At 34.7% G+C, this 26,160-nt stretch overlaps 2 protein-coding genes across 6 annotated transcripts in view; one reads left to right on the top strand and one right to left on the bottom strand.

Annotated features, from left to right (window-relative positions):
• Window positions 1-26,160, top strand: part of DNAJC24 (DnaJ heat shock protein family (Hsp40) member C24) — a 940,502-nt gene that overhangs the window by 766,048 nt on the left and 148,294 nt on the right. The window lies entirely within an intron of this gene.
• The window catches only part of LOC126936347 (doublecortin domain-containing protein 1), a 404,995-nt gene that overhangs the window by 377,049 nt on the left and 1,786 nt on the right, over window positions 1-26,160 (bottom strand). For 3 of the 5 annotated variants that reach the window (XM_050759023.1, XM_050759018.1, XM_050759019.1), the window contains exon 2: window positions 2,872-3,038. The exons of 1 other annotated variant lie outside the window; for it this stretch is intronic. In XM_050759023.1, the coding sequence (XP_050614980.1) occupies window positions 2,872-3,038 (167 nt within the window). Of the gene's footprint in view, window positions 1-2,871; window positions 3,039-26,160 lie in introns of those variants that run through there. One more of the 5 variants, XM_050759021.1, reaches the window with a different exon arrangement.

Here is a 26,160-nt window from a genome sequence, read left to right as displayed (position 1 = left end):
CACTAGAACTCGACACAATGGCATTCCTACTTCAACACCCCCACCAACAGCACCACTACATAACAAGAATGCTAATGAGATGGAACAGGCCCTGTCACTGAAAGTGTTAACTACATTTCATAGGAATGCGTTTATGCAATTGCAAAGATTACCAATTAAATAGATTCTGCTTAGCTCCAAGCAATTTCTAAGATGTTTCCACTTTTAAGGAAATAAATGTGATAAATGTAAGACTAAGTGACTTTATGCTGTTCTAAATATAATATTTCATTTTAATACACACGAATCAGTATATATTTAAGACCACCCTAATGTAGTGTGCTTAATTCAGTTGCATGCTATAACAGCCAAGCTAAAGTTAAAAATTGAAAAATGAGTAAGTTCGTAAACATAAAACCAGTCGCCCTGACTTTTCTTTTAAAGCTATATTATCGCGATTTATTAAAAGAAATTTCCTTTGGGAATGACAAAATTTAAAGCTTATATTTTGACAGACATCAAGACAATATTGTTGTTTTTATATGTGATCTCAAAAGTGAAATAAATTGAAATAATATCAAGAAAAATCTAATCATATGATTTATAAACTTTAATTTGTTAAGGAAATAGGAATCATCACCTAACTCCATTTCACCTATCTAAAGATTCTTTAACACAATCTTATATAAAACTAAATAGAAAAGGCTATACCAAAGGTCAAATGAAGTAAGTGTAGTTCAAACAAAGTTCATTAATGCTTCAGAAGGATATTTGCTAAGAAATCCCACTCACAAATAAAGATATTGTCAGGCTTAACACCTAAGCATTGATGGTCTGATAAGGATATCACTATAGTGAATTCTCTAAACATTCAAATAATTTTAAATTAAGTCTTGGTATAACACTACAAAAGAAGAAAACCTCAAGCATACATAAAATAGAGCACATCTAAAGCAACGGAAATTTACATAAAAATGCATAATGAGCAAATTTCTGCTTATTTTTCTTCATTTTTATATTTCAAAATAAAACTTAAGTATCATATTAAAACTGCTGAATGGAAAGCTCTGAATTACAACTTAATGGAAGAAAAAAGCTTTAGGAGAAATGGCAGAGAGCATAGGTTTCAAAATATTCTTAAATTCATATAATGTTGAAATCTTTACAGATTTCCCAAACAGACAATTACAGAGACACTGAAAGGTTAAATTTTGTTCATAATTTAATATTTAATAAAATATGTTTTTCATCTATTTTGAATCATAAAGAAATTTTTTAATTAAAGCACTAAGTAATTCTGAAAGTATTTTTTTCTTACAATGCACAGAGCTCTTTTAAATCTAGTATAGCAATTTATACTTATTTAAATTTTACATGTTTAAGACAGTGTAAGAAAAACATGCCATTACTTTCCGGGACGTTTCTTATTTCTAACACCCTTACTTGAAATAAAACTTAGAAAATGTTTAAATTTGTCTTTAGATTTTATTTAAACAGTGCTTTTCTTGAATTAGAGAATTGTCTCATTATTTCTTCTAACATTAAATAATTTTAATTTTCAGTAAGTGGAATCAAACCACATAATTTCAAATAAATTATTGTAATGCAATTCATCATGATCCATTTTACAATATCATTATATCTTAAAACGTAAATATTACAACTAAAATAATTTAATCTAAATGCAATAAAATATTTTATACTGGTTTCTATATATAATGGCTTAATAGAGAACATTAGTTTGGATTTTTATTTCTTTCATTGTATTATTACGAATAGCCTTATCTATTATAATTATTAACCCTGTTTCTGGATCTGCTGAAATTAACGAGGCAAACCAAACACATTTTGCGAAGTTTCGTGGGAAGATGTTTTTTGCTAATTCTGGATACCTTAGTACAACACTTTCTTCCAAAGTCAATACAAGTTGTTCTTTTCCAAACTCTACAGCAGGAGGTGCTGTGTGAACACTAAGACTGACAGCCCATTCCCACCTCCCCTTCCTCTCTGCAAGCAGAGAATAATAGCATGATGCTTTCAAAATATTCATTTTTCAGCAGTCTGTGGTCTCAGATAATGAGCCCAGTTCTAAACTGGAACCTCCCAGTTCAAAATGTAAAACCCAGTCCTTATTTAGCTTGGTAAAAATATGTGCTTCAATTCTTAAAACCAAGTACAAAGAGGATTTTTTAAATGTGGCAATTTCATTTTTATGTTATAAATGGCTTCGTAATTCTGCTTTACAAATGTGAATCATACTTTAAGATAAATCAAAAGTCCCTATACATGATTATAAAAATATCACCCTTTACACACACACATACAAATATGAAATAAATACACAGGAATTAAAGGACAAAATCCAGTTTAACCTGATTCAAATAAACTAACTCTGTTTGTATACTTTTGACTCCTGAAACAGAGAAGTTAAATAAGGATAAATGAAGTAAGTTACTCTTGACATGAAGTTGATTCGCGATTCCATTTTTCAGAATGTGATTTGTTGTATTCTAACCCCCATAAATCTGATTTTATGCTGGAAAAAAATAGAATGCTAAACATTTAAACCTTCAAATGACTTAGGAGCTATTTATTTTCTTAAAGTAATAGTTTATAGAATTTCCATGTAAGAAGTTGCCTTCACTTTGCCCAGTATGCGCTGCAAGAAAAGATGAGACATATGACATCTTATACCAAAAGACAGACACAATTAGCTCCATTATTGTTGGCTTTCAGATTACAGAAGCAGCATTTTTGGCTCCCTAACAGGCACTGAGCTCACAAAATACATGTCACAGTTCTTTTATGACACAATGCCAATCATTGCCTCTATACAACCAAGCACATTTTTAAAACATATAATAAAGCAATTTTTAAAGAGGGATGACTCACCTGTTTATAATATTTTTTTGTAGACTTTAATCGTTGGTACAGGGCCAAAAGAACTCCTTGGATGTACATCTTAGCTCCTGAGGGGCTGAAACCTTCTCCCTTAGAGACCCAAAGTGGTCCCCGCAAAGGTGTGATGGAATTTTGCAGGCATTTTTCAAGCAGAGGAACTATTCGAGAAAAGAAGGGAAAAAAATTCTTTTGACCCAACCCAACCGAAATACACTGCCTGGAACACAGCCCCAATACCAGAGCTAACTCTTAACATCTATTATTTATATCTGACCTGGGTTAAGTCTTAGAGAGGCAATTCCTGCGTTACTAGTGGCCACCATGAAGGATGTATTTATATTGAGACACCCCCCATGCAAGACTCATAAGCTTTGTGAGCACACCTGAGTAGTTCTGAAGTGTGCCTAACTAGCTTCACAGAGTGTCATGGTGTGCACTGATTGCCTTATCTTCTCATTTATCACAGATGAGTTGGAACCAACCTTGCTGAAATCTACTTGCATTGTCCTGATAAAATTGTAAGATCCATGTTGTTTCTGTATATAGTTTCTTGTAGAGGAGTCTATATACCTAAAACATCACATCTGGAAATTATTCATAAAATATAATCCACACCTTTATAAGCCATCCTATTTGAAGATTTTTGTTGCATTCCTTAAGTAACCCATACAACAGGATGGCAAGACTGTTTAAAAATAGCAGGGAGAATTTTAAGCAAGCAGTTTATCATACCTTTCTTTTTTCAGTTTCTGGAATATGAAACAGTCAAGGATTTAGGAATGCTATTCCACAACGCGTTTTGTAAACAGATAAAAGATATTTACTTATGGGTATGTACTGCAACATCCACAAGGAGTTGACAAACATGTTCATACACTTTTTCACACGATTAGCTTATAAAGTCTTTCTAGTGTAAAACAGTCCAATAACACGGCAGCTAGCTAACATTTTTCAAGATTTAATTTTCCTCTGAAAAGCCAGAAATCAAGAAATAAAAATGGCACACTTGGGAATCCACAAAAAGTAAATATTTTTCTGTATTTGGTCATTATTTAAGTATATACATGTGACACAAACTTAAACATACATAATAACTATATGTATTGGCTACCTTATTCTGATACATATTTCTGCTAGAAAAAGGAATTAAATAGATCACCGACAAAGAAAATAGGTCCGGCAAAGAAAATAGGTCATGCTGTTAGTTATGTTATATGTTGCATATTTTATGCAAAGATGCCTGGCATAGCAATCTGGAAATTGAATTACAATTAGGTTCAGCTGAGCTGCTGAGAGGCTGAGTTATGCAAATGGCCTTTGCTACTGGTATTCTGCTAAATTTTGCTCTTGGTAAAAAAGTTATGCATTTCATGGCACTAAGTTCCACAACTCTCTAGCAAAGCATAATATATAGTCTGTCTAATATGTTCAACACTAAGGAGAATGTTGAAAACGGGGTTCAAGATTTTGCTACTAATATAGTATAAATAAAGTTAGGAGGAAATTATGAGCCAATGACTGCTGAAACATCTTCTTAGATGTATGCATAAAATTCACTTATTTAGCTTGAGAAACTAATTCCTGAAATTCATCTATCAACCCCATTTTTATACTCTCTTAGAGTAATTGCTTTTCTAAGTCTTATTATAACAAACACCTCAAACTTAAAAAAATATAAGATCATAAATATCATAAAATCAATACAAATTAAAAGATAAATGAGCTTATATTTAGAATTATAACTCTTCAACCTTTAAAAAATGTAAAATATAAATCAATCTTGATTACAATTTTTTTCAAAAGAAACCTAGCTTAAGAATTATCAGTGCTTTTAGTTTATTGCTACACATTCATATATTACTATGCATTAGATTTTAATTCATACACCTTTAATTGGTATACTCATTGAACCTGCCATACTTTTTGAACACTGAAAGGCACGACATAAATAGATACTAAGTTGAAATAAAATTTAATAAATTGAGCAGTAGATGATAAGCTTGAATGATTTACACCCTAGAGTTAATCTTGAATTTAAACACGAGAAAATTTTATCAGATTCTCTATCTATGCTTGTCACAAAATAACTTTCAAATTCTTTATGTCAGCCCAAGGGACTCCAAAAAAAGCACTTACTAAATCTAACAACAAAAATTCTAGGTTTTTCAAAGTTTACACTGTCCATAAGAATTTTAGAAAAAAAATACAGCTTAGAAAAAAAATTAAAACTATACCACAGCATAAGCAGTGTCAGAATTGATACTGGATGGAAAACAGCTCCCATGTTCCACATGATTTATGTAATTAGGAATACTATGGAAACCAGAAACAGCAAAGCAAAGAAAGCAGTATTCACAAGCAGGTTTTATAAGGGACTTCAGAATCTGCTCTGAACTTGTTGAATAATCTGTTCAGTATTCCAGAATCTCCCTGCTGGAAGCAGGGTCCTCATTATAACCACGAGAGCACTAATAAAGGTTAGCCTCTGAACTAGGGATTAGAAGGCTCTTTCTTTTTGGAAGCTGCAAACTAGTAACTTTGATGATCTTCTTGAAAAGGAAGACAAAGCACACTCCAAGAACAAACAATGTTTCCACTAACTAGGAAGGTACAGAAAACAGAAAATGATACGCCTAAGTACTTAAAAAGGATATATAAATCAGCCCATGTTATACTAAAAAATAATAATATTTATTAAGCAGTTAGAATTAAAGAACTGTCCATTTAAAAAGGAGCCTTGGCCTAAAATGTACTTTTAAAATATTATTGAATAATTGATTTTTTAAAAAAAGAAGTCGCTTGACTTTTTAACCTCAACCATAGATTTTAACATGGATGTGAATTAGTTATTTAAGTGTTTTAGTGGATATTCCTAATATTCTATACCAAATCATAGCTCATAAGTACTCTTAACCAATGGTTTTCTTCTCTTTTATGTAGAGTTCCCTTTTTCCCTTATTATTTTTGTGTCCTTCCAACCATGTGCTTCTCTGTCTTCAAACTATTACGTAGAAATATTGCCTCATTCAAGAAGGTTATCCTGTGGTCTTTTAATATTTGTGTGCATAACAACACATAAACATTTCTTCTTATGCGAAAGGCCTGTATTACAGGTGTTCTACCTAGTTTTTCCTGTTCGCATGATTGTGGTAAGAACTTCTCTTTTCTGTATTTTCATTAAGCTAGCCCTCAACATTTCATATTAAATGGTTTGGAAGTTGATCATCCCTTAAATTTAGCAATTATGCATATATCAGTCAAATGGAATCATTTCACTGGGATCATTTCCACCCCTGGAAAGATGAAAAGCTATGTGGATTATTACTTTTTATTCCTTTTGTTTCATCTCAAGTTATGATTATATGGCAAAATGAAAATTAATCCAATCATTTCAATGAGTTTGGCGCTAAGACTGAGGCTGTTGATAACTCATGTGACCAAAAAGAGTAACTTAACTGGACAGAGCTGGAAGTGAGCATCATGGGTAAACAGATTATATAAACAAAACTAGTAGCTATATTAATTTCATAATTATCAACTGACACCTTTCTCACTCACACTGTTTCATTCCTTTCCCATTTTCTCCCCTCTTTTCCCACCTATTAATATATTCTTATCCTTCAAGGCTCATATCAAATGTTACCACCTCTGGCAAAATATCCTAAATGATTTAGGTGGAATTAATTGCTCCCTTCTCTATGCCTCCCATAGCATTCTCTCTTTTTTGTTGTTGTTGTTTTTTGTTTCTTTTTTCTTATCAATTTGTATTAGTTCATATCTTCTCCCCTCCCACCTTCATCCCCCAGTAAATCCTGAAACCTTCTGGAGTTTGAAGCCGTATTTTTTAGTTCGGTGAAAGCAGTGCTCAACAAATGTCTACCAGATGAATAAATGTTACTGCAGATACACTGTAGACAGTCTTCTGGGTAAGTTTTAAGAACATAACTATAACTATCTACGATCATTTAGAAACTGTAACTTTCTATAACTTAAAAAAATTTGATCCAAAGTTGTTAAATAAACATGAATATTCCTGAATTTCAAAGCATATTTAGGATGTGTGCAACTGTTTTTATTTTAATTTTCCTTATATGATTATGAAGACTAAGGAGGAAAATAAATATAAAAAGAAAGCCATAAGATTTGGGAAGGAAGCATTAACTAGACAGAAGGCCAGAGATGGGTATTTTTTAGAAGTCCTTGGAAAACCCTTACATACTTTATCCTACCTTGTCATAAATCATGCTTCTATAGAAAAAGGCACATAATAAAATTTAAATGCAGAGTAATAATATTAGATTAAGGTCAAAATAACTATTTTAAATAAAAAAGGTAATTTCTTCTAAGAACCCCAAAAACGAGTTCAAATGTTAAATAAGAAAATAAAGTGTTCAGTCTTCAAGAGGATCTTAAATTAAAACTATTTCATCACTGATAAGAAGCGTGAACTTATTTGGGATACATGATGGAGGAAGTACATGACAAGGAACCAAAAATCCCTCTAAAGAGAAACCACAAAGCTAATCAAATTTGTCTATCAGATTTAGACTGGAATATTCTGTCATGATCTATACCTAGGGAATATATATCCCTCTCCAAAAGCAACATCCTACATTGAAAGGGCTACTTTGCATACTGCATTTCAATCTAATATGGAAAGCTACAAAGATCAGGATTTTTTATTAATAGCATTTCAGGAAGCACAGGGAATAATCAAAGGCTTTAATAACTTGCTTACAAAAAAATTAAAAGTCATGACAATTAAATATCCATAACCATAATTTACATAATATTGTAATTTTCACATTTCAGTCAGAGTACATAAGACTATGAAAGAAAAGCACACTGCCCAGAGTATAGTTACCTATAAAGAAACTTCTATATACTCTTTGGCAGCAAGCTGCAGGTCCAACTTCTAAAATACTTGACTATTGCTAACAAGATATCATTTAGAAATACACCAAGGCATTTGGAAATTTCCCACCAGTTTAACCAGTCCAACTGGCATTTTTTTTTTTTTTTTTAATGAAGTTGACCTAAAAAGTCTTCTTTGGTCAAAACAAAGTAAATTCTTAAAAGATACTTAGATGCGACTGCTTCCCATTCCAGGAAGTATGACTGCAGGGAGTTTGAGCTAGTGCCAAGGTATGTGTGTATTTTAATGTTCCTTACCCAGCTTTGGGTAATAGCTGGAAAGCTCCTGGTCCCACAGCAACCATTAGACACCATTCAAAAGCATGGTCTGCAGGGAAGATTGAATGATGGAGAACACACTGTCTCCTGTGTTGCTTGATTTATATCAGTGTATTTTTATCCAAACAAAACTAAACTAACAGCTGCTGTGTACTTTTGTTTACATGCTATATGTCAAATCTTATTGTCCCTAAGGTACTTATGAGAAAAGATTTAGCAGTCGTTTTCTTAAATACGGATGCCTACCCAAATTTGGATTTTTCCTCCACTGAACAAAATGACAAGCACACGATTGCTATACTTAGAGCAATCTTTCACAGCTGCTTTAGTTTTTCAGTGATCCTATTAAACTGACGGCATATTGCCTGTGGGGTCTACAGTGTTATAATACTGCTGTAAGAGACATTGATTTGTATGATAGGATCAAACAGAATAGTGATGCATTGAAGGGAGGAATTTCATAGGTCATATTGTTTTTACCTGAGTAAAATTTAATTTGGACATTATGACCTTTATAGGACACCTGGTTATTTTAATTACTCATGTGTGGATGAATGTTGACATTAAGGCTTAGGAGGTATGAAATCTTAGAAAGTCCTCTCCATTTCGAAAATGCAGCCTGAGTCATGTTTTTTTCTTAAACTGAACGAAGTAGCTGTGCATTAAATATGCTGGCACATCTTCTGCTTGAGCAAGTGGACCGAAATGGTGTGAATTGTTAATGCCTTGCTGCTTTGGTTCACGGCTTGTGATTGATCATTTGTAACTATATCTACTCCTTGTTCCATGAAATCAAGTATGGAGTAATGGGTTCATCAGATTTGGGGGTTAAATTGAGAGTGAAGAGGTACTGTGTGTGGAAATAAGAGTTGCCATGTTCAGGGCTGGCCTTGTAACAGCATGGAATCTAAAGGCGATATTCAAAACCACTTCACTCATCATACGCTTACTGATTCTGAATAGGGCCCATTTGCAGGGGACATTTGGTAGTTTTCCAATACGCTTTATGCCTCTTTCTACTTCCACCACCATGCACATCTTTTTTTCATACATCCCCAGTAGCACATTGGTAGAACAGGTCACCATACACAATTCATTTATTTAAATGACTTGATTTATACAAGTAGAAATAAGCTGGGATTCTATTGTCTGATCTTTCTTTTCCCTTCAACAAAAATAATAGTGTGTGTGCCTTTGAAAATACAAGGATTTTGTGAACGCAATTTCTTGGACATCTAAAATATTTGACATTTAGTAGTAATGTAAAATAATTGGTTTGGTATACATGCAATTTAAGATTACTTAAAGAAATATTGAGAATTAACTACACCTAGCCAATTTTTATGTGGCCATGGCCTATACCAATACATAAAATTGAATATGCATGACGTGGTATTGTAAACTTTAAAGCTCTGTACAAAAACTTCAAGTATTATCTTAGTTTTAGGAAGTATAATGCACAGAACTCAACAAATAAATCTAACACAAAATAGAAGTAATGGTCTTCAGAAATGTCATTATATAATTACTTGATCTAATAACTGACATTTTTATTACTTCAGAGTATTTGTATTTATATTACTATCCCAAAAAGTTTAACCCACATGGTATTAAATTAGGCACAAATTAACTTTTGACTCAGTCAGAAAATAAGTAATAGAAAACACAGTAAAACTTAGGAATAAAATCAATTACACAAAGCACTTACATATGTAAATAATATTCAAAAGCAAGCTAATTGTAAAATGTCTTGAAATTCCACTGTTACATTGTATGGTCACATTCATACAAATCTAAAGATGTAGTTAACCTTTTTGTTCTTTTATTTCCTTCTTTTAAGACTCAAAGTAGGAATAATAATAACACCCAGAACAAACATACCTAATTCAGACAGACTTAGAAGTCAGCCAATGTGGGTAAAACAGTTTGGTGCCCTTGAATGTAAATACTAAGTCAACATATTACTTATATTTTAATGATTTATTTAAGATGTAAATAAATATGTCATGAGAGATTTATACTTTAAATGTGATAGACTAAAAAAAGCCTTAATCGTTTCAGCAACAAAAATGGAGGATTCCCTTTGACATTTATTTCTCCACCTTTGTTTCACAAAGACAGAATCTTCTATAATTAGTGTTTTTACATATTTTTGTCTATGATTTCTTCTCCTAAAAACTCTTAGGAGAAAGAGAATCTCTGCTGAGTCGTGTTCTTTTACATAACTTTGAAATGCTGAGAGCTACGTAAGACATTGTTTTATAACAGGTAGTAGCAATTAGGCTGTTTTCATTGGCAATTATACTTATTACAATATATTTTATAATAAACTTCTGGGATCATGGACAAGTCATTAGAGTCAGAATAGGAGTTTTGACTTTAGAGTTCTAAGGCTGAAAAATAAGAGACATAAAAACCTGAAGACAGAAAGACAAACAAGGATTTTGAAAAAGCAAGGATTTGGTTTAAAAATTACATGAATGACTAAAACAAGTTTACCCCAACAAAAACTAGGAGTGATGATTATATCTTCATGAATATAAAAGAGAGCCTATGTTTTAAAGATTTCAACAGGGAATTTCTGACAAAGATTAAAGAGTCTACAGATAGATTAGACTACTTTGTGAATGTTCAGATTGCACAATTCTGCCTTCACATATTTAATAAAAGATGACAGTGATCCAGTTATATAATGGGAGATCTCCAACTGCCACTAAAATACTTTCAAAACTCAAGCCTTAGCAACATTCTTGACAACCTCTGTAGATCAATAGTAAAAATATAAATCAGTGGTTACTTAACTACATTCTGTTTTTGATATAAGCAACATGGGTAGACGAAGTCACTAGAAGACCCTGAGGACCATGTCTAAGAAATCCTGGAACCAAGGCAAAGTCAAAGAGACCACAATTCCAAGGAATGAAGACTTCCTGAGCAGCATCTTTCTGAGACAACAGGCTCTTAACTGGCTGCCTTTGTATACACCAAGTCTTGCCCTAGAGAGATTTAGGGACTGATTAATTACTGCCAGCACTTGGCACCCTTCTTCAGCAAGAGACCTAAATTTTTACATTTCATAAAATTTGAAAAGTAAAGGTAAATTCTAAGGAACTCAAGGACTGAAGAGAGGCAAATACACTTAAATTTAAAGAAAAAACTTTATCTATAAGCCTAATGTTAATTCCCTAAAAAGTTGTAGAACAGATTATAAAACGGTTTGTGAACCCTCAGGAAAACATACAGTAATCATTAGGACCCAACATGGGATCACTGACTACTAAAAAAATATTTAATGAACAGAGAGAGAGATTCTTGTATGGAGAGAGATTCGAGCTCCCTACATGGAGCTTGAGATTTCCTACACCAACATATAAACAATATTTCTTCCAGTGGGAAATAGGTCACAATACACTGTGGCTACCATCTATTGTCTTTAAGAAAGGTACTGCCAAATCTGTATGCCCCTTCCCAGATAAATGGGTGTATCTGTAGGAGACAAGGTAGGAGATCATGTAATGTTTACAAACCTCCTATTTAAGTCCTCTATTTAGAATTCATGATTGCTTGTTTTTAAATGATTCTATTTAAAAGTCAAAGAGAATTATATTACTTAGTATCCAAAACAAGGCAAAAAAAAAAAAGTTATGAGTGGATGCTGCCTTGGCTCACAATTTATTTCCTGAAGAAAGTTATAAAAGGAATCTTTACACACACACACACACACACACACACACACACATACATACACATCTCTCTGCCTGGGGCTTGACTGTATGCTGCAGTTTATATCATTTTGAGTCACCCCCCAAACCCCTAAAGCCCCCTAAACCCTCTGAAAGAATAGATTTCCGTTAGATATAAATTTTCATTAGTAATGCTGTTCCTGGAGCCTCAACTGTCAGAACTATTGCAGAATTCCACATTTGGCAGAACAGGAGCAGTGCTAGATGTACAAGAATAGTACTAGGCATTTTTAGAGCATCCAAGGAGGAGGAAGCATTTTGACTACACCTAGACCCTCTCTCATTGCCTGAATTTTCCACTTATGTTAGGCAGCATCCCTAATTTTTTTTGAGACAGAGTCTCGCTCTGTCGCCAGGCTGGAGTGCAGTGGCGCAATCTCAGCTCACTGCAACCTCCACCTCCTGGGTTCAAGCGATTCTCCTGTCTCAGCCTCCCAAGTAGCTGGGATTACAGGTGCGCACCACCATGCCCAGCTAATTTTTGTATTTTTAGCAGACATGGGGTTTCACCATGTTGGCCAGGATGGTCTCAATCTCTTAACCTTGTGATCCATCCACCTTGGCCTCCCAAAATGCTGGGATTACAGGTGTGAGCCACCATGCCCAGTCCCCTAATTTTTATACTATTTTACAATATCTACTATATTATTTAGCTCTATGCTGAACAGGGGAATACAGAGAAGTTTATAAAATCTTCACCCTCATGTAATTTACAGTCTAGATGAAAGACAGACATTAAACAAATAACTCTCCAAGAAGTTTTATTAATTGCAGTTGTAATAATTACCATACACAGGGTGCTATGAATGTAAGAGGGGTGCCCATCTGTAAAGGCTACTTTTATGCGCCAACTTGATGGGATCACAAGGTACCCAGACATTTGGCTGAACATTATTCTGAGTGTGTCTGTGAGGATGTTTAAGCATTTGGATAAGATAAATATTTGAATCAGTAGACTAAGTAAAGAAGATTGGCCTCTTTAACGTCGGTGGGCCTCATTCAATCAAATGAGGGCCCTAATAGAACAAAAAGGTTGAGTAACTCGGATTGTAACTAACTATGCATAGATTCTACTGGATCTCCAGCTTGCCAACTATAGAGCTTGAGTCTTCTCAGCTTCCATAATCACATGAACCAATTCCTTAAAACAAATTGAGAGAGAAACAGAGACAAATAGAGACAGAGAGAGAGAGAGCGACTATAAACAGGTTCCGTTTCTATGGATAACAATAAGAAATATACCACCCTAGATGAGATAGGGAAGGGGAATGGGAGCAAGAGAGTGTTAGGAAAGTTTCTCAGAAGTAATATTTAAATAAAGACCTTAACATGAGTAGGCAATAGCCTGCCAAGAGGATATGGTGAGAGAAAATCCAAGCTGAGGAAACATGTGATAAGGTACTGGGGCAAGAAGGAGAGTGTTTGAGAAACAGAAACAAAGTGATTTGAGTGAAGAGTGGAAGGAGTCAGTAATACTTAAGGATTTTGAAAAAGCAAGGATTTCGTTTAAAAATTACATGAAGTAAAGATAGAGAAGTTGGGAACAAAGAAATCAAATCATGAATGCCATTCAGACCATGATACAATTAAAGTATTGGTTCAGTATGCAAGCTATGAAAGAATGAAATCATTTTTAAAATAGTGTTAGTAGAATGATAAAATTAAAAGACTTATGTCTAAGTTAGAGATAAGTGAGCTTGCAGACTCCACTAAATAACCATATTCTTGGAGGATTAATACAATCTGAAGCAGGACTATTAGCATACTGTAAATCTCTGCCCTAATCACAGCCCAGTCAACATTTTTATAATAACTTGAACAGGGTAAAGTTGGTATGCTTACTAAATTTAAATTCTTAGGTGACAGATTAAATATCTGAAAGATCTGGACAGGCTAAACTACTAAATAAAAACCTTAGAGGTAGAAGTTTAGTAGGAATTCATATGTAAAGTTCTGTTCTCACATCTAAACAACTAGCAGTACAAGTACAAGATAAGAAAGAAGCAGCTTAAAAGCAAATTATGAGAATAAATTTGGGGGCTTTCATTGGCTGCAAGTTCAATATAGATCAATTATATGATGTGTCTAATAGGAATAATAATGCAATTTTAGGTAACATAATGACCTGGAAAAAAAGAGAGGGTAGGGCTGTTTTACTCACCATTGATTGACCTGGAAAATTGTGTATAATTTAGGGCCCCACAAAGAGGAATACTGAAATAACTAGATAGAACAGAGAAGAGTGAGCAGGATGATGAGGAGCCAGACAAATAGTTGAAGAGACTAGGGATATCTAACCTCAAAACACTTAAATGAAACATATTCAAATATATGAAAGGCAATCACAAACTAGGAATTAATTTCAGGACCAATGATAAATATTTAAAAGAACAGATTTCCATTAGATATAAAACAGATTTTTTAGAGAAGAAAGTATTTTTTAGAGAAAAAATTTTTCTCTAAAAAAATACTTTTTTCTCTAAAAAAAATACTTTTTTCTCTAAAAAAATACTTTTTCTCTAAAAAAATACTTTTTTCTAAAAAATACTTTTTTTCTAAAAAATTTTCTAAAAAAATTTCTAAAAAATTTTCTTAAAAATTTTCTTAAAAATACTTTTTTTCTAAAAAATACTTTTTTTCTAAAAAAATACTTTTTTCTCTAAAAAAATACTTTCTCTAAAAAAAATACTTTTTTTTCTCTAAAAAATACTTTTTTAGAGAAAAATACTTTTTTTAGAGAAAAATACTTTTTTTAGAGAAAAATACTTTTTTTTAGAGAAACAGATTTTTTAGAGAAAGTATAGCTGTCAGAAATGGAACAAGCAGTGACGGACAAGTGACTAAATTGTCTGCAACAAGTGACGGACACTTGTTGCAGACAATTTAGAGGAGATTAATGAACAAAGTGAGATTTTGGTGATCACCAAAGGCCCTTCTGATGCTGAAATCAAAAGTAAATCAATCAACAACACTGTTCTGGAGCAGATATTGAAAAAAAATAGTCATTATCATTTGTCTTATATTACATCGAGTATCAAAAATGAGAATCTTCTAGCTTTTAAAGTCCTATTGAATGTAGCAAAATACTACTCAGAGTGGTCAGTGAAACACTACGCATGAAAACTACCAACAAAAAGCAGTTAATAGTGAGTAATTCATTGCAAATTTAATTCAACAAAGATATTTTGGAATCCTAATTAATTCATTCACTTAAAAGTATTTTCATTTCTTACTATGTTTTAGGCACTATAACATAGACTATGTTTAATAATTATTTATTTGAATATTAATATTTTTGAGGACCTATGATATGCCCAGTTCCATCATAGATATTAGGAGAGTTTTGGAGATTTTTTTAAAAGTAAAAGACAAAAAGTTCTCTTTAGTTAAAGAAATAAGTACAATACACAAAACAGAAATACTATATAAACAATTTTATGGTTTATGATACAGAAAAAAATCAAAAGAGGTTATGAAAAGAAGGTATTAGTAAACAAAATAAATAAAGTAGGATGTAAATAATATTTTAAAACTTTGCAGGCTGACCTTCCTTGTAAAAAACTCAGAGAGCCCACCTAAGCCATGCCTGAATTCCTGACCCACAAAAATTGAGAAATAGTATGTGTTTTTTTTCTTTAAGCTGCTAAATTTTGGGACAATTTGTCAGGCAGCAATATATAACTAATACCAATTTTAGAAAAGAGTGTATAATGTATAATGAATACAGTGTATTCCATTATTATTCAAAGTATTTGCTGCCCCTCCCTGAAGGAAAAGTACACTTCCCACCTTATTCATGTCAGGTTTAGATGTGTCACTTGAAATGCTCTTCCCCTTAGAAGGGTCAGACATCCTCACACTGTTGAATTAAGAAGACGGCATGTGACTTGCTTTGACATGCAGTCATGTTGGGCTGCAGTCAACCCACACCAACATGTAGCATGAGTGAAAAATAATACATTTGTATAAGCCACTGAAAGTTATAGGGCAAAATAATACACTAAAAGTTGTGGAGTCATTTGTTACCATAAAATAATATAATATATCCTAACTGACACAATTCACTGAACTTTGAATAGATGGAGAATTGGAAGATTATTCCAAGTGGGCAGAAAATAGCATAAAGTATGGTAGGGAAGCTGGGCATCCCACGTGTCACTGAACTGTCTGGAACATTAAAAAGACTGATCTAGCTACAACTAAAGGTCCATGTTGGGTACTTGTGAGTTGTGGGTGATTAAGTCGGATGACTGAGCAAGATCACATAGTGAAGTTTCTTGAATGTGAAAATCGAGAATGTACAGATTCTCCTGAAATGTAAGATTTTGAACAACAACAAAAAAAATGAGGGATATTTAGGGAGATTACTCTGACAATACCAAGGATTAAGATTTAGGAATAGATTTTAGCTGTCTAAACAGTGAATAAAGATTATGTGATAACATTTAAGAAGTACAAATAGCTTACTATATTTGGTACGTATTGCCACAGTAATGTTGCACAACAAACCACCACAAAACTCAGTGGCATAAAACAATAAGCATTCACTTAGCTCATGAGTCTGCAAATTAACAGGGTGGTTCTGCTGGTCTTGGCTGGGCTTGCTCACATGTCTTGGAATCAGCTGGCTGTCAGCTGAGCTAGGGTGACCTTGGCTGGAACAAGTGGGGCAAATCGATTCTGCTCCATTTGTCTTTTTTTTTTAAATAATTTATGGAGGTGAAATTCACATAATATAAAATTGACCATTTTAAAGTGAAGAGCTCAGTGGCATTTAGTAGATTTAAAATGTGCAACCACTACCTCTATACAGTTCCAAAACATTTCCATCATTCCAAAGTAAAACCACTTATACATTAAGCAGCCTCTCCCTAGTCTCCTTTTCCCTCAGGCCATGACAAACACCAATCTGCATTCTGTCTCTGTGGATTCATTCACTCTGGATGTTTCAAATAAATGGAATCATACAATATGTTACCTTTTATGTCTGGCTTCTTTCACTGAGCATGTTTTCGAGGTTCACTCATACTGTAGCATTATCAGTACTTCATTCCTTTTCATAGCTGAATAACATTCCATTGTATGTATATACTACCATCTGTTCCTACAGTCATAGGACATTTGACTTCATGAACATTCATGGACATTTGGCTTTTGGCTATTATGTGTAGTGTTGCTATAAACATGCATGTACATATACTTGTTTGAGTACCTGTTTTTAATTTTTTTGCCTAAATATCTAGGAGTGGGATTACAGGGCCATGTGGTAATTCTGTGTTTTTCTTTTGGAGGACTCATCAAATTGTTTTCCAAAGTAGCTGCACCATTTTCCATTTCCACAAGCTATGTGTGAGGGTTCCTTCCACTTTCTTTACATCCTCAACAACACTTGTTATTCTCTCTCTCTCTCTCTCTGTGTGTGTGTGTGTGTTTGTGTGTGTGTGAGTTTTATTATAGCCATCCCAATACGTGTGAAGTAGTACTTCATTGTAATTTTGACTTGCATTTCCCTAATGATTGAGGATACTGAGTGTCTTTTCATGTGCTTGTTGCCATTTGTATAACTTCTTCGGGAAAACATTGATTCAAGTCCTTTGCCAATTTTTAAATTGAATTGTTTGTTTTTTGTTGTTGAGCATGAGTTCCTTATATAGTCTAGGTTTAAACCCTTTTCAGATAGATAATTTGCAAATATTTTTTCCATTCTATGGTTTGTCTTTTCACTTTCTTGATAATGTCCTTTGGTGCACAAAAATTCCAAAATTAATGAAGTCCAATTTAGTTATTTTTTTCTTGTTTTTGCTCATACTTTTGATATCACGTCTAAGAACTGATTGCCAGATCCACAGTCGTGAAAATGTGCACCTACGTTTATTTACGAGTTTTATGGTTTTTGCCCTTTTATTTAGATTGCTGGTCCATTTTGAGTTAATTCACGTTTATGGTGTGAAGTATGGGTCCAACTTCAGTCTTTTACATGTGGATATCCAGTTCTACCAGCACCACTGATTGAAGACACTATTCTTTTCCCAGTGAATGGTCTTGACACCTTTGTCAAAAGTCAATTAGTCACAGATGTATTGGTTTATTTCTGGACTCTGAATTCTATTCCATGGGTCTATATGCCTGTCCTTATGCCAATACCACACTCTTTGAATTGCTGTAGTTTTACTTGTAGTAAGTTTTGAAATTGGGAAGTGTGAATTCACTGCAAGTAGTTTGCAAGGTTAAGAGTACAGTCCAATCCTCCACAAAACTGTCTTTACTTAAGACAACAGCCACATGTTTGGGAATCCCCATGCCACTCTCACTTCTGACCAGCTGGCTACAAATTCTGGGATTTATACTACTCCTTCAGGTTAAATAATTTCTAGATGTCTCACAAAACTCAGGAAAGTGCTATACTTATGGGGTCAAATTGGTCTGAAACCTTGAGAAATACAGAAGTGATGTTGGAGAGCAAATAACAAAAATGTTCGAGACTTATGAAGGGGCTTTGACTGAGTGGCGTCATGTTTTGATGGTGCTTTAATATGCAAGCGCTATGTAGGGCTTTAAGATTTGTTTGTTTGCCTTTAACTTCAGTGGTGTCTAGCTGCCTATATTGGGTCATGTAGTTGAATATACAGTTTTGTAGTTGTATTTTTACTAACAGACCTGTATATAGAGAATAGGGAAACTGACCTTAAATTTTCTAATAAGCAAAGACTACACAGATTTTGAGCTTGATGGGTCAAAGCAACTAAATGCAGCTGGGATTATCTTCCAACAGTCTTGACCTTCAGACAATGTTGAGATTGGATATGGCATTAGTATATTCAGGTGGGCTGTGGAGGACTTAGCTCTACTAGCTGATCATGACTTCCTTACTGTGCAGGCTGCTACTGTTTACTTAACCAAGCTGTGAACTTCACCTGAAACTTCAGGCAAGTTTGAGATTGGGGTTACATTATTTTAGGCGTTGCAAGGTGGAACAATATTTGCTGCTTTTCTGTATCTTGAAGGCAAATCTGTAGACCAGCACTTTCAAGGATAATGGCAACTGAGTTCTACGCACATGATGGTGACGTTCTGTCTTTAAATTGTTAATATTGGGCCTAGATAGGAAGCATTACATATGCTGCCTTCAGTTCTACTCTTCATTATGTTATAGTCAACTGTATTCTGAGCCGAAAAGGAAATGTGGATGAGCTAACATTAGATTCACGTGGCTTGTTGATAAACTTTTAAAGTAACCTCCACCAATCAAAGTAGGCTTTAGATTTTATCATATAAATTTTAACCATGGTTCTAAATTTCATAAACCCAAACTGTGGCTTCACCTACAGAAAGGTGATAGACTTTTTACGTAAAAGGAACACTCTATCTTCTTCAGTTAAGGTACAGAAACTATTCGAAGGAAGTGTTGCTAATCTAGGAATCAGATTGCTAAAGGAATCAAGGAGAAAGTAAAGTGGCTTGAAAATATGCTTAATTATTATGATCAGAAGAGAACAGTGTATGCATGAAAATAAAATTAAAGAAGACAAACTGATTTAGCTGGAGGAGATCAGAAATTTCCCTAGAAAAATGGTACATGTCTGACCCAAGCACACACATATTTGACAGGTAGGAAACACACACAAACATGCTAAAACCTGAGATCCTAAACGTCAGGAGAGGGAGACCCATTCAAGTCTAATTACTCTTAAAGAAGTTCTTATAAAAGGGTAAAATATTTTATTTGCTACAAAATCAGAAACAGTAACTGGGACCCAGTGAAACCTTTTAGAAGAATCAAGATAAGATCTTGGAGAGCAGACTGAGAACAATCCCCTAGAGGAGACAAGATCTCGAACGCTTCGAAGAGTTGGTATTTACATTACAGATAAATTTATAGTAAGAATCTCTTTTGGGGATCACTTCTGAGGAATCTCTTTTGAGGATAGGACAATTATACAAAGAGTAAACATAAAATCTGGACAAATTGGAAAGAAAGATTGGTAAAAATATTACAAAAAAGTGCTGAGTGAACTCTAAAAATAGATGGGCCTGAGATTAAGGAAAGACAAAGACAAGATTAATTACATTACAGTTAATTCAGGCAGAACAATAATTGATCAAAGACACCAGATCCAAGTTAGATGTTAGACTGTGAGAGAAATACATCCTGGGTAGAATTATTTAATTAACAGAAGTGAAAATAGATAAGACTGGTTTGAACAAAGGATGCTATTGACAAACTTAGAACTGATTGACTTCATATCTCTCACTATGAGAGACTCTGTAAGAAAAAATATCTAGAGGCATATGTTAGAAAAATATGAGTATGGGCCAGAAAGCAAAAGGAAGGTATTAATGAAAGAAAAGAAGATACTCAATTGTGGCAAACAATGCTAACTCCAAGCCTGTTAGAAAAGGGAACTTTCTGAAAGGAAGAAGTGTATAGTAGAAGCAAACCTTAAGCATTGCAGAAAACGAGGTGCCTGACAGAAACATTAACTCAAGAGGAGGAGCATTAAAAAACTGAGGAAAGACCATGTCCTTAGGAGGAAATGGCAGCAGTGTTGGTCCTAACTGGGACCATTGGCACATAAGCCTCAGAAACACGAATACCTGCTTCAATTTGGAAAACCGCCAAAAGTTATTCTACAGTGGGAACTGATGTGGAGATGAGGGGGAAGCTGTGCCCATGAAGTAAATTTCTTAGGCTTAAATAATTCCATAGGCAGAGGCTGTTACAGCAACCACTATGATTGAAGATGCCACTCCTAAGACAAGATGGATGCTATGAAACCAGACAGTGATCACCCTCAGTTGAGCATGGGGTTTAGAAGCACTGACTCAGAAAAAGGAAAGAAAGAAAGAAAGAAAGAAAGAATATTAAGATGTTTGGAATTCTTTAAAAGGGAAAAATGATACCTCAAATAAGTCTTTATGACTGGTGCTACTACCAATGCAAACTTCCAGATGTTGCAAGAATGAAACACTGTAACTCTCAGTTCCCTCTTTAAGAGCTCGATGGCTCATGCTTGTAATCCCAGCATTTTGGAAGGCTGAGGCGGGCGGATCACCTGAGGTCAGGAGTTCAAGACCAGCCTGGCCAACATGGTGAAATTCCATCTCTACTAAAAATACAAAAAAAATTAGCTGGGTGTGGGGGCAGGCGCCTGTAATCCCAGCTACTCAAGAGGCTGAAGCAAGAGAATCACTTGAATGCAAGAGGCAGAGGTTGCAGTGAGCCGAGATCGCGCCACTGCACTCCACCCTGGGCAACAAGAGCAAGACTCCACTGCAAAAGAAAAAAAAAATAAAAAGAATAATAACAGCAATAATGATGAAAGCTAATTTTATACTATTGAAACATTATACCTTATAATGTTTACCAAGTGTCAGGTACTTGCTCTAAGGACTTAACATATATTTCACTTAATCTTTGCAATGTTGTTAAGGTAAATACTATAATTCCTACCTTAAGGAAACTGACTCTCAGAGAAGTTAAGTAATCTGTCCAAGGTCATACAGTCCGTGGCATAACTGGAATTTGAATTCTGGTTCAAAAATCAGAGAACTTAACCAACACTTTGTGCAGCCTCTTTGAGACAGAAGACAGTGTGCACTGGTCAATTTTTCCCTCAAGATACTGTAAACTTATAATGCTATAAGTAATGTCTTAATGGGAGATTGCTTCCCAAGAAGTTAGGTCACAGGTCATAGAGCCTGGTCAACAGCATGGGCCAACTGGCATCTTGGAAAGACTGACGATAATATTTTCTCTTGTCTGCCTTTCCTCACTTAGTCTCTGTTAGGGTCTTTGGCAGCCATCATGTGGGTCTGAATTATCCCAAACATAGGGTCCTGGAAACATCATTTTGCATGCAATGGCCACATTTGCTGGGAGTGGCTACTGTTGTGAATGTGCGGCTATGTTGTTGATGTTGTGATAATCATTTTGTTGGTTTGCAAACAAGGCATATGAAAATGTTGGTGTAGACCTAATTCAACTTCTGAGGTCCTAAGGGATGACACCCACTCTAGGAGCCCAGACGGTAGCTGCTGGAGACATTCCAGCTCCAGTCAGGCATCCAGAAGCCATCTGGCTGATACCAGAAAGAATAAAAATTAGGACTTTGATTTCTTTGCACTTTAACTTGAAGAGTTTGAAACTTTATTCGTTTTTAACTCAAAAAAGTAAGATAATTTGATCTTGAAATTTGCTTCTGGGTGGACTTTAAAATTTTGGATTTTATTTGAAATTTTATTCTTTTAATTTTAATGTCTCCACAAAAAGTTGATAATGGGCAAGAGCTAACATTCAAATTCATCTCTATGTTATTGGAATTTTATGATGAAATATATTAATCCTGTACTTAATCTAATTTCAGAATCTCCAAAAAATTTATCAGAGAATATACAATTATTTTGGACAGTATTGCTGGGTGTAATTTGGGGTAGGAAATGAAATAGGAAGTGAACATTCAGTATGTCTAGAATGATCTTGGAGTCAATTTAATTAATGTAGTATTCTAACTCATTTCAGAACCACTAGGGTAAATTTAACAGTACTCATTATGACAAAGAACGAGGGTATGATTATTGGAATGGATCCCTCATAGAGGTCCTAACAGACTAAGGATCTCCTCCCTTGAGAAGGAGAGTGACTCCTCTGGTTCACCATCATGTAATAATTAAGCCAAAGAAGTTAAGAGATCAAAAAGTTTGGAAATGTTAGGAGGAATGAGTGTGTTATTTCAAACCTCCCTTGAAATCAGACACTGTCTACATCTGTCTTCCATTTGAAATGCTTGTATAACATCAAATAGCTCGTATATAATTAGTAAATAGAGGAATGACGTCAAAGTGATACTGAAGTTTGGTTAATAAATATGTGCTTTTTCCTAAACAAAGGAAGCCAAAAGAGAAGTAGTAGAATTCTATCATTTATCAGGAAAGAAAAAAAATCGTCTTAGCTTGGCTGATGTACTTACCACCCCAGAAAGGTGCATCCTTGGCCTTATATAACTCTCTCATTGTGGGAATTTCATTTCCTCCTGGGCCTTCCTTAAAGGAAGCCCCACTGGCCCAAATCTCCACTTCACTTTCATCTGCATTGTCTCACACTCTATTGTTTTTGTGCAGCTTTAATATCTTCTAAAGCTGCACTCCAAGATGCCTACCCAGCTATTTACATTATCTCCTAAGTTAATCATTATTATTTTAGATAGTATTGTGGTTTTAAAGGTAAATAGACTTTTCAATGGTTTTCCCAAACCCTAGTTTCCCCATATCCCTGTTATTTTGGTGGGTGTGATTTTGCAGAATGTATTTTTTATGCATATGTATATAATCGGCCCTCCATCTTATTGGGTTCCACATCCCTGGATTCAACCAAGTATGAGTGAAAAATATTTTTTAAAAAAATAATAATACAGAAATAAAAATAATACAAGTTTAAAAATAATACAGTGTAACAACTATTTATATAACATTTACACAGTATTAGGTATTATAAGTAAGCTAGAGATTAAAGTATAAAAGATGATATGCATAGGCTATATGCAAATACTACACCATTTTATATAACGGATTTGAGCAACTGTGGATGTTAGTATGGGAGAGGCCTCCAGTAACCAATCCCCCACGGACACCAAGGAATAACTGTATATGTACCAGCATGTTGACCATCTGCAGGAATATGGTATCTGTACCCAGTAGGTGTACTCCTTTATATTGTAGAAAGGATAGATCTATACAGGAACCATAATAAAATAACTTTTTCACATGTAACAATAAAAATTTCTTTATTAAAATCTTCTGTGGTAGAGGTTGAATTGAGTAATGACTTCTTCCATGTGGCCAGCCTCACATAAATTAAACTCTGTCTTTACTGGAGGAAAAAAAAAAAAAAGCCAGGATGGTGGATCATGCCTGTAATACCGGCACTTTGGGAGGCCAAGGCAGGAGGATTGCTTGAACCCAGAAGTTCAAGACCAGCCTGAGCAACAGAGGGAGAGTCCATCTCTACAAATTTGTTTTTAAAAAGTAGGCACAGTGGCCTGCACCTGTAATCCCAGCTACTGGGGAGGCTGAGGTGGGAGGATTGCTTGAGCTTGGGAGTTCAAGGCTGCAGTGAGCTGTGGTTGCACCACTGCACTCCAGCCTAGGCAACAGAGCAAGACACAGTCTCAGGAAAAAAAAATTGTCTATGGTTTAGAATAAAATCTAAAAACAAGCAATTTGCCAATCCTGTTTGTCTTTTCCAAGGTTTACTTGACAAAGTAAAAGTAGTTTAATATTATATCAAATGTGCTTATTTATCACAGCATAGAAGGAAAACTTGAAAGTATATCTAATTCCAAAAAAGAAGCAATAAGTAGGAGAAAATTTTTATTTTGTGTATCTGTTGCTTTTAGTCCTTGGTACAATTACAGTTCTAATCTGTGCTTATAAATAAAAAGCAATTGCTATGATCTTAACGTTAGACATTATTAAAAGATTTTTTCTGATCTGATACAAAGCAAGAAAAAAAAGAGATATACATCAAATCAAGAGTATCAGCATTTATTTGTTTAAATTAAAAGACAACTTTCACATAAAACTTGACCTTTCCCAAGTTGAAGTCCAGAAGACCATCAAACACAAAAGTTTAGGGACCTCAATCATTTGATGCACAACATCATAGAAACAAAACAGAAGTTCAAAAACCTAATGTTAAGTGACTAGGGCGCTACAGACTGGAAGTTCCTCCAACAGGATTAGCTTCTTTAAATATTTTAAGTCCAGTGAACTTGTAATGCTTCCACATGTTAGTGGTTGCACAGGCTAATTTCACCTGGCATAAGCTTTTACAAGGATGCAAAAACAGAGGGCAAGGCATGCATTAAAATGTGATAATAGCACACTTCTGGGATATGTGAAGAATGAGGCATGAATCTGAATGCCTCTGGCATCCATGAAGTATCACATCTCAGAGTCAGTGCTTTTCTGTTTTGATAAGTAATGCTGCTATACCATATTTGGGAGGAGAAAAATAAACTTTCTAAATATAAATCTCATCTTAATGAAGATTCCTTAGTTTCAATTCTAGCATTTTATTCACATCTGATGTTTTAATTCCAGGTGAACTGGAAATAATTCAAGTCTAGATAGGGTATTAAGAAAATATGTTGTTTATTTTTATTAATGCTAGTTTAAGAGTAATTTCAAAATATTGTTGATCATAAAGAAAATCTTAGCAAGAGGAATGGAGGAGGAGACAAAAATGCAAGAAACAAACAAATCAGCTTTAATAATGACACTCTTATTAACCCCAAAGAACAAAAGGAAGGATTCTTTGTGTTACATGTTTTGCAGATAAATAACCTTACCTAATCCTTCTAGATAACGGGTAGGTATCTACAGGAGATTTGAAATCTTCAGATAAAAACATGTAATAAAATGAAAAATAGTTATGATATCTAATAAAAACATTTTTTACGCCGGGCGCGGTGGCTCACGCCTGTAATCCCAGCACTTTGGGAGGCCGAGGCGGGCGGATCACAAGGTCAGGAGATCGAGACCACGGTGAAACCCCGTCTCTACTAAAAATACAAAAAATTAGCCGGGCGCGGTTGTGGGCGCCTGTAGTCCCAGCTACTCGGGAGGCTGAGGCAGGAGAATGGCGTGAACCCGGGAGGCGGAGCTTGCAGTGAGCCGAGATCGCGCCACTGCACTCCAGCCTGGGCGACAGAGCGAGACTCCGTCTCAAAAAAAAAAAAAAAAAAAAAAAAAAAAAAAAAAAAAACAACATTTTTTAAAAGGCCAGGAAAGGCCGGGCGCGGTGGCTCAAGCCTGTAATCCCAGCACTTTGGGAGGCCGAGACGGGCGGATCACGAGGTCAGGAGATCAAGACCATTCTGGCTAACGCGGTGAAACCCCGTCTCTACTAAAAAATACAAAAAACTAGCCGGGTGAGGTGGCGGGCGCCTGTAGTCCCAGCTACTCGGGAGTCTGAGGCAGGAGAATGGCCTAAACCCGGGAGGCGGAGCTTGCAGTGAGCTGAGATCCGGCCACTGCACCCCAGCCTGGGTGACAGAGCGAAATTCTGTCTCAAAAAAAAAAAAAAAAAAAAAAAAAAGGCCAGGAAAAACAAATTTACTTTCTGAATACACACATATGTAATCCTTGGCCAAAAAATTTGACTTAGAAACAATAAGTATGAAAATATCATAGTTATCATTCAGTAAGTATTAATGAAGGATGATAAATTAAGGAAACAGTCTGCTTTTATATAGTACAAGTGAGAAAATGGGAAACAAATGTAAGTATCTGCTGTAGCCACATCCCAAAATCACTTCAGTTGTTTGAATCACTACCCTCGCAGTTA

The sequence above is a fragment of the Macaca thibetana genome, chromosome 14, assembly GCF_024542745.1.
Source record: "Macaca thibetana thibetana isolate TM-01 chromosome 14, ASM2454274v1, whole genome shotgun sequence".
Lineage (NCBI taxonomy): Eukaryota > Metazoa > Chordata > Mammalia > Primates > Cercopithecidae > Macaca > Macaca thibetana.
The sequence above is the reverse complement of the archived record's forward strand: the minus strand, read 5'-3'. Positions and strand labels throughout refer to the sequence as shown.